Here is a 12,889-nt window from a genome sequence, read left to right as displayed (position 1 = left end):
TCCAGGTAAATAATACTGTACTTTGTACTTTTCATCGTAACAGATTTCATTTAGTTTAGTCTATAGGCACGAGATCAACATGTTAGAAGATATCATCTATAGTGATATTTGATTTTAAGTTTCATACACCAGTTTTATTTAGTAAAAAATCATTTTCTCTTTCCGGATGTCTTATTGAGCAGGCTAAATTCAATTGCTATCCAGATGTAAGTTTGCAATTTTACCTGCCCAATGGCTAATTGATCAGCTATTGGATGTCGGGCTGGTCTTAAAATAGTATATCTGATAAGACAAGTTTTGAGGACTTCCAGTCATATCTTACAATGTTTTTTTTAAAATTTATCTACAGGTGACATGCTTCAATTAACTCAGGTGACGTGCTTCAATTAACTTACACAAAGGTGGAGTGAAGTGCTGTGAACACCTGTTGTTTACCATGGTGATGGTTGTCTACTGCTCATACACTTTGTGATCTCTTTCAAAGAAGACCCCCACTTTATGAATGAGCACCTGATGTTTACCATGGTGATGGTTGTCCACTGCTCATACACTTTGCGATCTCTTTCAAAGAAGACCCCTACTTTATGAATGAGCACCTGATGTTTACCATGGTGATGGTTGTCCACTGCTCATACACTTTGTGATCTCTCTCAAAGAAGACCCCCACTTTATGAATGAGCACCTCTAGCCATGGGATTGATGATCCTACAAAGCAACTCGCCAACTTAAACACCACCGGCTTGATCATGGAGGGCAACCACCAAAGCACGGTGGATCTTCATGACCCTGACGCTCGTGAATTCAAAGGCAAGCTTATCCACCAAGCAGCCATCTACTTCAACACATCACTGCTGGTGGATCTTCTGCAAGGACCACAGAGGAGATTTATCAACGAGCGGGATTCATTTGGTCGTACCGCCCTCCATGCGGTGTGCGCTGCGGAGATTATGGAGAGGGACGAGAGCATTGAGTGTGTACGATTACTCCTGGATGCTGGCGCTGATCCTAATATATCTGCTGGAGATAAGTATCAAAATTATGTAAGTTTATCGTCAGGTGTATGACACAATCTGATCCAATCAGAGCAATGGGCTATTCAAATTGAAATCCACACTCCCCTGTGGAAGCTTTTGGAAATAAATTCTACAGGAGGGAGTATGAATTTCAAATGGAATATGCACTTTTGAATTTCATACAACCTCTGAGAAAGATTCAACCTGAATCTTCCACAGATGGAGGGTGGGTTTCAAATATTATTGATTAATGGGCTAATTCCATTGAAATTCCATTCTCCCTCTGTGGAAGATCTTTCCAAAATCCTCCACAGGGGTAGTATGAATTTCAAATGCAATAGCCTAATGTGGTGGCAATTTTGAAATTAAGATACAGGTGAAGAAGGAGCAAAAAACGATACATTGGAATTGTAAAAGCTTACCAGTCACCCATAAATATTTATTTTTCATCGCTGATGTATAATAAGTTCCACCTCAAGTTTTAACTTGAAAGTAGTGATGTGCATCATAAGCATGCTGGCAAACTAACTACCCTTGTATATGCATGTTACGCTCTGCTGGATTAGGTTAGTGTGAGCGATTCAATACTTTGACCATCGGAATATGTAGCTACGTCAATACCAAACTCGATGTGCAACAAATAGAAAATGCCACCAAAGAGGTTATTCCAGGAAAGTTTATATTTTTGGCCTTTTAGTATGTGATACTTTTGCCCTGATTTTTAAGCTTTTTCACTGAAAATTTGCCTTTAATAAGTCTCCCCCTTTTAAAAATCTGCATGTCCCATGAGGTGTCTATTACAAACAATTTTGTAAATGCGTACAGCACAGTAATTGTGTATGTATTATTATTTATTCATGTCGTATGTTTGTTTGCTTTTATAGACACCCCTACACATAGCAGCCAAAGATGGCAAAGTTGAAATAGCGAGGTACCTGGTCCAATTCGGCAGTGACGTAGATACCAAGGACATTAAACGACTCACGCCTGTGGAATTAGCTAAAATCAACTGTCAGTCAGATATCGTGGATTTTCTGAAAAGCAAGAACGGTAAGGAGCCAGGGTCTGATTTTAGAAAGACTTTTTACTTTAAGTACTCCAACCATTTACTTTTCCGCAAGGAGCATGTTGTTTTGGTTAGGGTACTTGTGTCAGCTGTCTTAGACTATAATTCGAAGCTTAATCAAAAAGACTAGTTTGCGTATGACGTCCTGTCAACCAGACTGAAAATTGCAGGTCAGCAACCAGTCAAGCTGCGCCTTTGCCCTGACGTCAGACGCACACTAGTCTTTTTAATTTTGTTTTTGATTAAAGGACTCGTAATCATGAGGTAGATGGGGGTTGTGGGTTTGAAGTCCAGCGTCGTCAACATGTTGTGCTGTACACTTATGCAAGGCTTTTCATCCCTATTGCGTCTCCCCACCCAGCCTCCAGGTGTACAAATGGGTGCCGGCTTTATTCAATGCTGGGAAGGTAACAGACTTGCTGTGGAGGATGTAGCGATCCCCCTTCATCAACATTATATGGAGGAGTCTGGTACTTTGGCTTGTAAACAGATGTTCATCACGTTTAACTGTACCTCTACCTGAGGTCCTTGGTTCAATTCCAGGCGTTGGAGACTTGGGGTATTTACATGGGGAATAATGTGTATTTGATTTGTAGCATATATTGAGTCAACTCAGCCTACCTGCTCTCATCATGGTACATTTAGAATTGATGAGTAAATGAACCCATAGAGTGTTTTGTCCTTTGGAGGGGACATTAAGCGATCAGTCACGTCTGCATGTGTGGTTTGCAGTCAGTTTAAAAAGATCCATTTGAAATCCACACTCCCCTGTGGAAGATTTTGGAAATATCTTCCACACGGGGAGTATGAATTTCAAATGGAATTAACACATTGACCACTTTCTTTACAGTAATTGACAGAATGCCTTGTTTGCAGAATTGTTTGGTAGTCTTCTTCTTCTTCCTATATACGTGCATACCTCAATTTGAGTATTGTCGCACGGGCTTTACATGTAACAGTTTACCTATGCACGATCCTGGAACCTAGGATTGATTGAAGATATTAGAACCGGGGATGGTCCCCTTCTCTTTTCGAATAGCTCTGACACTTAAGGTGCACAGGGTTTGACTCTTCCTGTGCCAACGGCTTTACGTGACTTCCGAATCACAGACGTCGCACATACACTACGTGCAGAAGCAGTGTATTCTGTGATGTAACTGAACTTAATTGAAGGATTCCCGGCCATATAGGAACTTTTTGGGAGGGAAGAGAATTTTCACCTAAGGCAAGCCCAAGGCTCAAACCCTCATCGATTGTATCTCCTTAACCACTCAGCCATCTCGTCCTCATGTAATTGCTTTCAATCAACAAATGAAATGGTCCTAATCTTAGTTACAAGCACTATTGCATTAAAGATGAAAGCAGAAATACATTCGGGGAAAGTAACCACAGTATGTGGCCTAGTGAGCAGCGAGCCCAAAACCTCTCTGGCTATACTAAAGCAATAGAGCCAGAAAGTATTGCTAAGGGGAGTGCTGATTGACTCCATGTTATTATCTTGTACATTGTTGCCCTGCATACCAAAGTTTGTAATTGAAAAAGAGGCATAAAATTAATAACACACACCAACTGCTCCTTTAAGCTGCTCCTGATCAGCCCATGACGGGCAATTCTGTGAGTCTTTCCATAAGGAAATAGTATCTTCATGTAGCTCTGTCGTTTCCTGATATACATGTTAAAAATATTCGAGTGAGTTTCCCTTTAGTTTATTTGAGTACAAAATTATCTTCATGATCAAAACAATTAGGAATACCAGCTGTCTACTGTTTTAGAAAAGTTGAGATGAATTCAGATACTACGAGGATTTGATTTTGGATAACTGCATAGGCATTATCTTCCAAGTTGTCGGTCTCTAAGAGATATTTTGATTGGTTACAAAGAAGGTTGTATCATGTATTGAGCCAATCAGATATGTTGTAAGAATAGTTGGGCTGCTGTAGGGGTTTCAGTTTGAAATTGCTAAGAGATCTTAAAGCTATATTTTGATTGGTTACTCAAATGATGATATCATGTAATTACCCAATCAGAGGCACTTTAAGAAACAGAAGTGCCCATGGGATTAAATGTAAAGGTTATTGTAACTTTTAATATAAAACTAGGCCTTAGTTTATTGCCTTTTCAAAACCAGGATCTGTAGTATTAAATATTACAGATCCTGGTCGTTCCTTGCAGACTTGTGCTCACATTATCATATGAAAGATCCTGGTCATTTTCAGACCTGAAACTTTTCCTCTTTTTAGCTGATTTCCTCTTTTTATGCCTGATATTACTCATTATTTGTTATTTTCAGCCCAATTCAAGTTGAGCTTTTTTAGCATGATTTTGTGCTATTTTCCTCTTTTTTTAAAAGCATTTTCCTCTTTTTTTCACAAATGTTCAGTTTCAGGTCTGCATTTTGTTAGTTCAGCAAACTAGGCATTTTTAGTTCATTGGTATTTCAAAACCAGCTTCTGGTCGTTCCTTGATACTTACTGAGTTGTGCTCACTATGAAAGATCCTGGTCATTCAGCGAACTACTGTAGGCCTTAGTTCATTGTTATTTCAACACCAGCTTCTGTAGTATTATTTATATAATATTAAATGGCTGCTTGAGGGTGATATAAGAATATATTGCATGAGCTAAAAATATCATACAAGTCACAGACAAGTTCGATATATTTAGTGCAATATATTCTTGTATCACCCGAAAATAAGCCATTTAATATTATTATTATTTATATCAGGCTTTTGCAATGCATTAAAATTAAAAATAAAGCTTACCTAGCCACCGGGCCTAACCAATGAAGCTGCTTGAGCTTTACCTTGTTTTCTGCTTTTGCTTTCTCCAAAGACAAATTTGGAATATATACAGCTTTATTTGTAGATGCTGATTATATTACCTAATTGCTACAAATTATGTTTGTCGTTTTACTTGTTTAAAAATCTCCCATGAGCTGTGGTGTTGTGACATGCGATGGTGCTGTGACTATGGCGATGCGTAATGGTGATGCAATATTCAAAACAATATTGTATTGTATCCGGGTACTTTGCAAAAGGTGTACAATACTCAGTTGTGTTGTGTTGCTCAAAAGCCTGTTATAAATAATAATATATTTTTTTCCTGAAATTAAATTGTTTTTTGTTTATTCTTATTTTCTTGTTTCGGAATCTATAATTTTATTATATAGTATGGAGGGGAAATGGTGAACTGCAATCAATGGGAAACAAATCCTTTAGTATTCCTTTATAACAACTGAAACATGACATTTTAAAGGCATGAGTCGACATGTATCATATCAATTCATAACGACAAGAAATTTGACATTAAATTAATTAACACTATCAATGGGCGTGGCTGTACATTATGTCGCCATGACAACCAAAATGGTGTTGTGCAAGTATGTGATACATATTAGTGTGAAAGTGTAAAGTATGTTTTTACCTAGTTTCATATTCTGCAGTTCCTTTAACTTTCATTTCATTTTCTTTATTATACAGCACTTCCAAAGTGCTGCTTTAGTAAATAATAATATGATGGCAAGATTTGGCTCTGGGTTCAAACTGTGTCTCCAGGCCTTGCCATTTGAAGCGAGCGATCGCTCTCGCTCACCACCACTCGCCCAAACTCTATTTCTAGTAGCGATTTTCCACTCGCCATAAACACTAAATATCGCTCGCAGCAAACCACTCAAAATTGAACTTTCAATGTATTTGATTTTTCGTAATAACTTTGCCTTAATCCCTGAAAACGGAAGAGAGTGTGTCAACAGTGCGTCAGTGTTTCATATTGGTATGAATTGTCTTTTAAACCTAGAGTGTGATGCAACCACTACATGTTAGAGAGTGATTCAGCTCTGAGAGTGATTTGACCACTCGCCTAGCATCATGCTAGCGAGTGATTGGCCACTCGTCTTTAAAATCTAGATGGCAAGGCCTGTGTCTCTGCACTGTTTTGGCTGTACTCTTCTCTGAATTGACTGCAAGCTGCATGATGATGTATTAATAGTTGTAAGGCTACACGATTGGTTGATGCAGCCAAAAAATGATTTTAATTATCAAAATCTATATATTATTGAAAAATAACACTTTGATGTTTTGCAAAAGTTCATTCTACAAATCATATACTTTGAAAACTTGCTTGATTTATTGTTGTGAATAAGTTATGTACGCTTTTACAAAAGTGTTGTTGCTTTAGCCCTCTGTACAACATAACTCAAGAACCACAGGACCTACAAGAGTATGATATTTGTATTCTTCTACACACTCGCTATGAAATGATCAATGCAATTTTTGCCAAAACTCACTACCATTCGCAAGATGCTGTAAGCTACCAAATCACAACAGTTTAAAATAGTTGCTACTTCTAAGCTTCATATCTTACTAAGGGAACAAACCAAAAGATCGATGACATCCTATAAACGTAACTAGTTTCGTTTCTCAGCCGACCCCCTCCCTCCCTGCCAGAAACATAATAATGAAATGTTGAAAATTTTGACATAATAATAATGACACATTCTTCAGACCGACATTTTTATACAAACGTAATCGAGTATTTTTACCCCTTCCCCCCTAAAAAACGAAACTAGTTTCGTTTATAGGACGTCATCGATCTTTTGGTTTGTTCCCTAACAGTCGCAGGTTTAATTCAATAAATGCAATAAAAAAGAAAAACAGATTAACACATTTCCCCTACCTTTTGTCATCTAAAAACAAAATTTAAAAATTGCATACCACTGAGGTTTTTTTTCCATTTTCTTCTGAGACAAACTTTTTTGTTGGCCTTATAGTAATACAATGACACATGATGTGAGTACTTTTACACATACCTTAACCCCCTGAGCACTACCTGCCAATCTAACATTGCCTCTGATTGGTATGATATCTTCATTTTAATCACTAATCAGAATGGAGCTTTGCAAATAATTCACCCCATTTTTTTTTGCATGGTGAAATTATTCTAACAATGTTGCTGATTGGTCCAGTCGATAATGAAAACTTCTTTTTGGCCAATCGGCAGGTAGTTCTCATGAGGTTAAGTGCCTGGCTCCACACTTAACACAAAATATAAATGAATTCTGCACTTATGATAAATTCAAGATAAAATGAAATACTCACACATTTCCTTCACCAGTTTTATATGACACCATCAAATAAGTTAAAAGAAAATGATTTTATACATGCATGTAGGCCTAATGCAATAAGCTGAGCTCTTTGGAATTTCAAGAATGACACAGGGCATGCACAGTCGCAATAATTTTAGAAGAGTCGTTGCCAGAATCGATCTGAGATGGAGAATCGCCTCTTCTAAAATTATTTTGTTTGCAAGAATTTTATTCTCCTAAATTCATCCCTATTCCAAACGCAATAAGTTAAGTTGATTCTCTTGATTCGTACAAGATGAGTATGATGCGTTTGTGAGTTGTAAAGTTCGAAATTGCACCACAGATGACAATTTAAGGCTTAAAGGTGGACAAACATTATTTTGATCCGTTACCTTAAAACTGGCACCACAATGGTAATTTACATTCTTTCTCAGTCAATTTTTCACCAAATACTTTTAGAAAGATGTTCTTTCAGGATATGCAACAAAAACTTGAAACAGATTTTTCAACTGTGAGAAACCAACCTTTGAAATTGGGTAAAGTTGTTTTTGGACCACACTGTATAAACAACAGGATGCAAGCACCTTATCAAAGTTGATAACCATGTATATCCCCAAATATAACAGCAAAGTGGTCTTATTTTGACCGGTTTTGTAGACGGAACAAAATTGTCAAAATACAAGGAATCTAAGTTGCGTGGTTCGCGATATTTGTATAAAATTGGTCACCCATTACAGGGGATGTATGGATTTCAACTGGAATAGCCCATTAAGCCCCATTTGATAATCAACCGAAAGAGAAATATGTCAAGCAGTGAACATTTGGTAAATCCTTTCATATTAGTAGCAGGCAGGCAGGCAAGGAAACCTATAAATAGGTCCATGTTCATATCAATGCACTACTTGGTCACAAGGCTGGGTGTACGAAGACAGAACAAAATTGTCCAAACACAAGGAATTTAAGTTGCGCTGTTCACGATATTCATATAAAAAGGGTCACCCATTATAGGGAGTGTATGGATTTGAACTTAAAAGCTCTTAAATAGCCATTTCATAATCAACCGAAAGAGTTGATAAGAGAACTATGTCAAGCAGCGAACATTTGGTAAATCCTTTCATATTAGTAGCAGGCAGGCAGGCAAGGAAACCTATAAATAGGTCCATGTTCATATTAATGCACTACTTGGTCACAAGGCTTGGTGTACGCAGACAGAACAAATACAAGGAATTTAAGTTGCGCTGTTCACGATATTCATATAAAAAGGGTCACTGGCATAGCCCATTTCATAATCAAACGAAAGAGAAATATGTCAAGTAGCGAACATTTGGTAAATCCTTTCATATTAGTAGCAGGCAGGCAGGCAAGGAAACCTATAAATAGGTCCATGTTGATATCAATGCACTACTTGGTCACAAGGCTGGGTGTAAATTTAACATGTCCTAAATTTAGATTACAATTGCGTAGGTAGGTTGCTGTAGCCTAGTTCATGACTACACTTTAATATACTCAAGATTTCCTGGTTGAGGTTTTGAAGGCCCACAAACACTCTTGGAGAATTTGAATATTTGATGTTTGATCTTTTGCTTTCATAGTTTGCTTTCAAAATGCTTGATGTGGAAATTTATAGATGGTTAGAGGGGAAATAGGGCACAATATTTTCCTGAGGTCACTGGCTACGGACCTATCACTCCGAACCCAAAGTTTCTGTCCTCTGTTTTATGCCAATTATATTTTTGTTGCCATTATTACTTTTAGTAAAAGATGTTCAAACCCCTAATACTTTTTAAAATAAGTCGAAAAATATTTTACGAAATCTAAAAATGTTAACAGATATGTATAGCCCTATTTGTTTTACCCATGTGGACCAATTTATAGCATCTCATTTCATTGCGTTCAGTCACAATGGTTAATTATGTAAGAAAAGAGGCCGTTTTAAAAGTTGCACTTGAGCCCATAACTGTCAGGTTTTCTGGTTAACAAGATTGAACAGTCCGGTTTTCTTTAACAAACACATGAATAGGCCTGGCCTGCTGTATTGTTTGAGAGTTGATTCCTATGGACTCAGATGCAACTTTTAACACAATTTAAAACAGTCTCTTTTTATACATAATGAAACATTGTTACTGAGCGCAATAATTTGTTCCATAGGTGTAAAACAAATAAGGCTACACATGATTTTTTTTTTATAAGTTTGCATTTCATCAAATATTTTTCGAATTATTTAAAAAAGTATTTAGGGGGAACTTGGGAAGTTGTGCACCCTGTATGTATAACATGTTGCTGTTACACATGCACCTCACGTGCAATGGCTGTGAGTCAATAGTTGGGCACAGTGGTTTACCCATATGAAGTACAAGGGTATGATCTACTCCTGAATCATCATTTACTCATACCTGCTATATTGTATGTGGGCCCACTCATAATTGTATCATTATTATACAACTGAACTTGGGGTGGAAACAAAATAGTCAGTTGACATTGAGCCAATTTTTACATCGAGCTATTCCAGTTGAAATCCACATTCCCCCTGTGGAAGATTATTGAAATATCTTCCACTGGGGAGTATGAATTTTATATGTAATTGGTCAGGGTTACATTGTAATCATTTTGAAACCTATAATACACTACCCCTGTGGAAGATTATGGAAATATCTTCCACAGGGGGAGTATGAATTTCAAATGTAATTGGTTAGGGTTAATCATTTTCAAACCCATACTCCCCCTGTATTATGGCTTTACCTATATCTTCCACAACTGGAGTAAGTATTTCAAATGGAAGTTACCTAATTGTCTATTCTATTCGAAACTCATACTCCCACTGTGGAAGACTTTAGCTAAACTTTCCACAGGGGTGGTTAATATGCGGCAACAGTGGTTGACGGATTCATTCGCATTACCACGCATTCACCTTCATCTGATCTGTTTCTGCTGAGACATTACCGCATATTCCTCGTATCACTCCAAATTTACTCAAATTCACCCGCAACCGTTTGTTCGGTAGAAACACACTGTTTGAATTCACAGCGCCCCCACACTGAAATCAGACAATAACACAAAAATAAGACTGGAATTTGCTGGCTACTTTTCACCATTTACTGCATGCCACCAGCCTGTAGGTGTGACATGACAGTGACTACGAAATAACAAGTTTATAATTTGTGACATGATCAAGGGGAATGAGTCGCATGTCGACCCTGGTCGAAAATGAGGTTTACATATGTTTCTAAAGAGGACAATTAGAGCTTTCAGAAACTGAAAACCCCATGTTACTACGACTTTTCTTTGCAAAGTTACATCAATTTATCAATCGCTGAAAACAATATAAAACAAAAGAATTTGAACACTTTCTTTGCCAATATCTCAAAATCCATATTAGCGACATCCGACTCATTTCCCTTGATCGTGTCACATTTAGTTAGTAATCTTCTTCACCCTGTGCTCTATAAATTTGAGGAAATCTTTTTAAGAAGATGTGAATTCTTATCTGATCATGCAAATACATGTAGAATCATTATGAATCCCTGATCTATTATACTGTCAGCTTTCATCATCAGGTGACATCAGATACAAACCCAATAATTATTGCTATTTATCATGATTAATTAATTACAAATAAATTACAGAGGGCAGTAGTATGGTTTAACATACTTCCAGATGATGGTGGTTGACATCTTTTTAATGCAGCAACAGCCAATATTATAAGCAAAAACAAACAATGTGACGGCAACACTGCAATATTGGATGCAATATTTTCCCCCCGAGCCGAGGTGCGTGTTTTGCTCTATTTGCACTGTTACAGAAAAAATGTGCACACATGAAAATAAACAATTTTGGATTAAAAATGAATGGGAAAATAATTTGCCTATACCGGGAATCAAACTCGGGAATACCGCTACACCAGCAGTGTTACTAAATACACAAATTTTTAAGCGTATATCATAATTCATATTGCTTGATAACATTTGGAATTTGTGTTCACGCTGTAAACCAATGACGACATCAAAATTGAGTAAATCTTGACCTGCATACTGCCCTCATTTTGAAATTGTGTACTGTATGAAGTGTAAATTCTAGCGCTGCATCAATTTGTGTGCTTTTTCGCATTCCAAGCAGCTATTAATTATTGTGACAATAACAACACGCAAATCGACGACTGCTCAGTGCCAGAAGTGAGTTACAAGTGCAATAGCTGCCCTGTGAACATTTGGCAATTAACAAACAGCATATTGTACTCATCTACTCATGGCAGCTATTGCACTTGAACCCACTCATAGGTAAATGTAAGAAAACTTAGAATCACAAATATAAGAACAATTGAAGGAAAATGTAAGGAAACTTAGAATCACAAAATAGAAGAACAATTGAAACAGCTCAAAATTGGCAAAGTGCAAAAAATTAATTGCATGAAAAATTTTCACTTTTACAGTAGGTTATATGATATAATAGTGACAAATTTGAGGGAGTGCAACCATAGGCCTTGTTCAAGGCGTGTTATCAAACTGGGCTAATTAGGGATGTAAGTTTTCTGATTTATTATGGATTTCCGTTTACTGTTTTTTTTTTTTCAGGAACAAAAAATTATTATTGTTATTATTTTTTTACATTTCCAGAAGTGGATGATGATATTTCATCATAAAAGGTGTGCGCTTGTTTTCACCTACAAACGTGGACTTTGAGTCCACACTTATGTAGTGAAAAACCATAAACTGCGAAACGGGGACGTCCACGGTCGTAGGACAGCGGAAGAGGGTGCTATACAGCAATACTTTGCATATGGGGTAGGGTCCTCTATGGTATGTGTAATACCAGGACCACGGTTAGCGATGAAATATCAAAGAAGTCCACGTTTGGATTATGATATGTCTGTGTGTGTGGGTCCACGGTTGCCCTGTTAATAACCACACACACAAAAAGGGTCCACGGTTGTCGGTGAAGGCGAGTAGGGGGGTGTGTGTGAGGGGGGGGGGGTATGATACCCTCATAGCCTATTCCCTTATCCCTAGTGTTGGCTAAATAAAAAAAAGAAAGGTGCTCCAATCAAGCCAGGTTTGTTTTTTCAACAGCTACTTACATCCCTGGCTTACGCCTACATCACACAAATGAGGTAGACCTAAGTGTCACATAATATGGACCATTTTAACATGTGTACCAATTTAGATGATTATTGCCCCGGTGATATTGTTGTGCAACTTATTTGTGTGACACAGTTTTGTGGGTGGCAGTTGAGGTTGAACTTGAAATCCTATCTCTTGTTATTGCTGTTGTCAGGAAGGACACATAGGCCTATTAACAACAGGGTAGGCCTATATTGCTGTGATTATTGTTTATGTTTGCGCATCATTTGATTCCACAACCAACATGGTCTAGTACTGATGATCTAGTCAGGTGGTAGTTGAGGTTGAACTTGAAATCCTATATCTTGTTATTGTTGTTGTCAGGAAGGACACATAGGCCTATTGACAACTATGTAGGCCTATATTGACAAGCTTATTGTTTATGTTTGTGGATCATTTCTCAACCAACATCATTGTTTAATATTGATGATCCAGTCATAATACCAATAAAACCATCCACCCACAGTGTCTATCAGACATGGGAACTGCTATTATAGTGTTTACTTAAATGGCATACGTATTTGGACATTAAAAAAAATAAAACAACTTTTTGCTTGATCATTGTGGGAAAGAAATATATATAAAAATCTAGAGGTTCATTAAACCTCTCCATGC

General features: G+C 37.3%; 1 protein-coding gene across 1 annotated transcript in view; it reads left to right on the top strand.

Moving 5' to 3' along the window:
• The first annotated feature begins 419 nt into the window (after positions 1-419).
• LOC140140954 (leucine-rich repeat serine/threonine-protein kinase 1-like) overlaps positions 420-12,889 on the top strand; it is a 107,846-nt gene continuing 95,376 nt past the window's right edge. The window contains 2 exon segments of the mRNA XM_072162721.1: positions 420-1,040; positions 1,898-2,063. Of these exon segments, the coding sequence (XP_072018822.1) occupies positions 675-1,040; positions 1,898-2,063 (532 nt within the window). The 5' untranslated portion in view covers positions 420-674.

Source organism: Amphiura filiformis, chromosome 19 (genome assembly GCF_039555335.1).
Source record: "Amphiura filiformis chromosome 19, Afil_fr2py, whole genome shotgun sequence".
Taxonomy (NCBI): domain Eukaryota; kingdom Metazoa; phylum Echinodermata; class Ophiuroidea; order Amphilepidida; family Amphiuridae; genus Amphiura; species Amphiura filiformis.
This window is presented reverse-complemented; position numbering and strand designations above follow the sequence as displayed.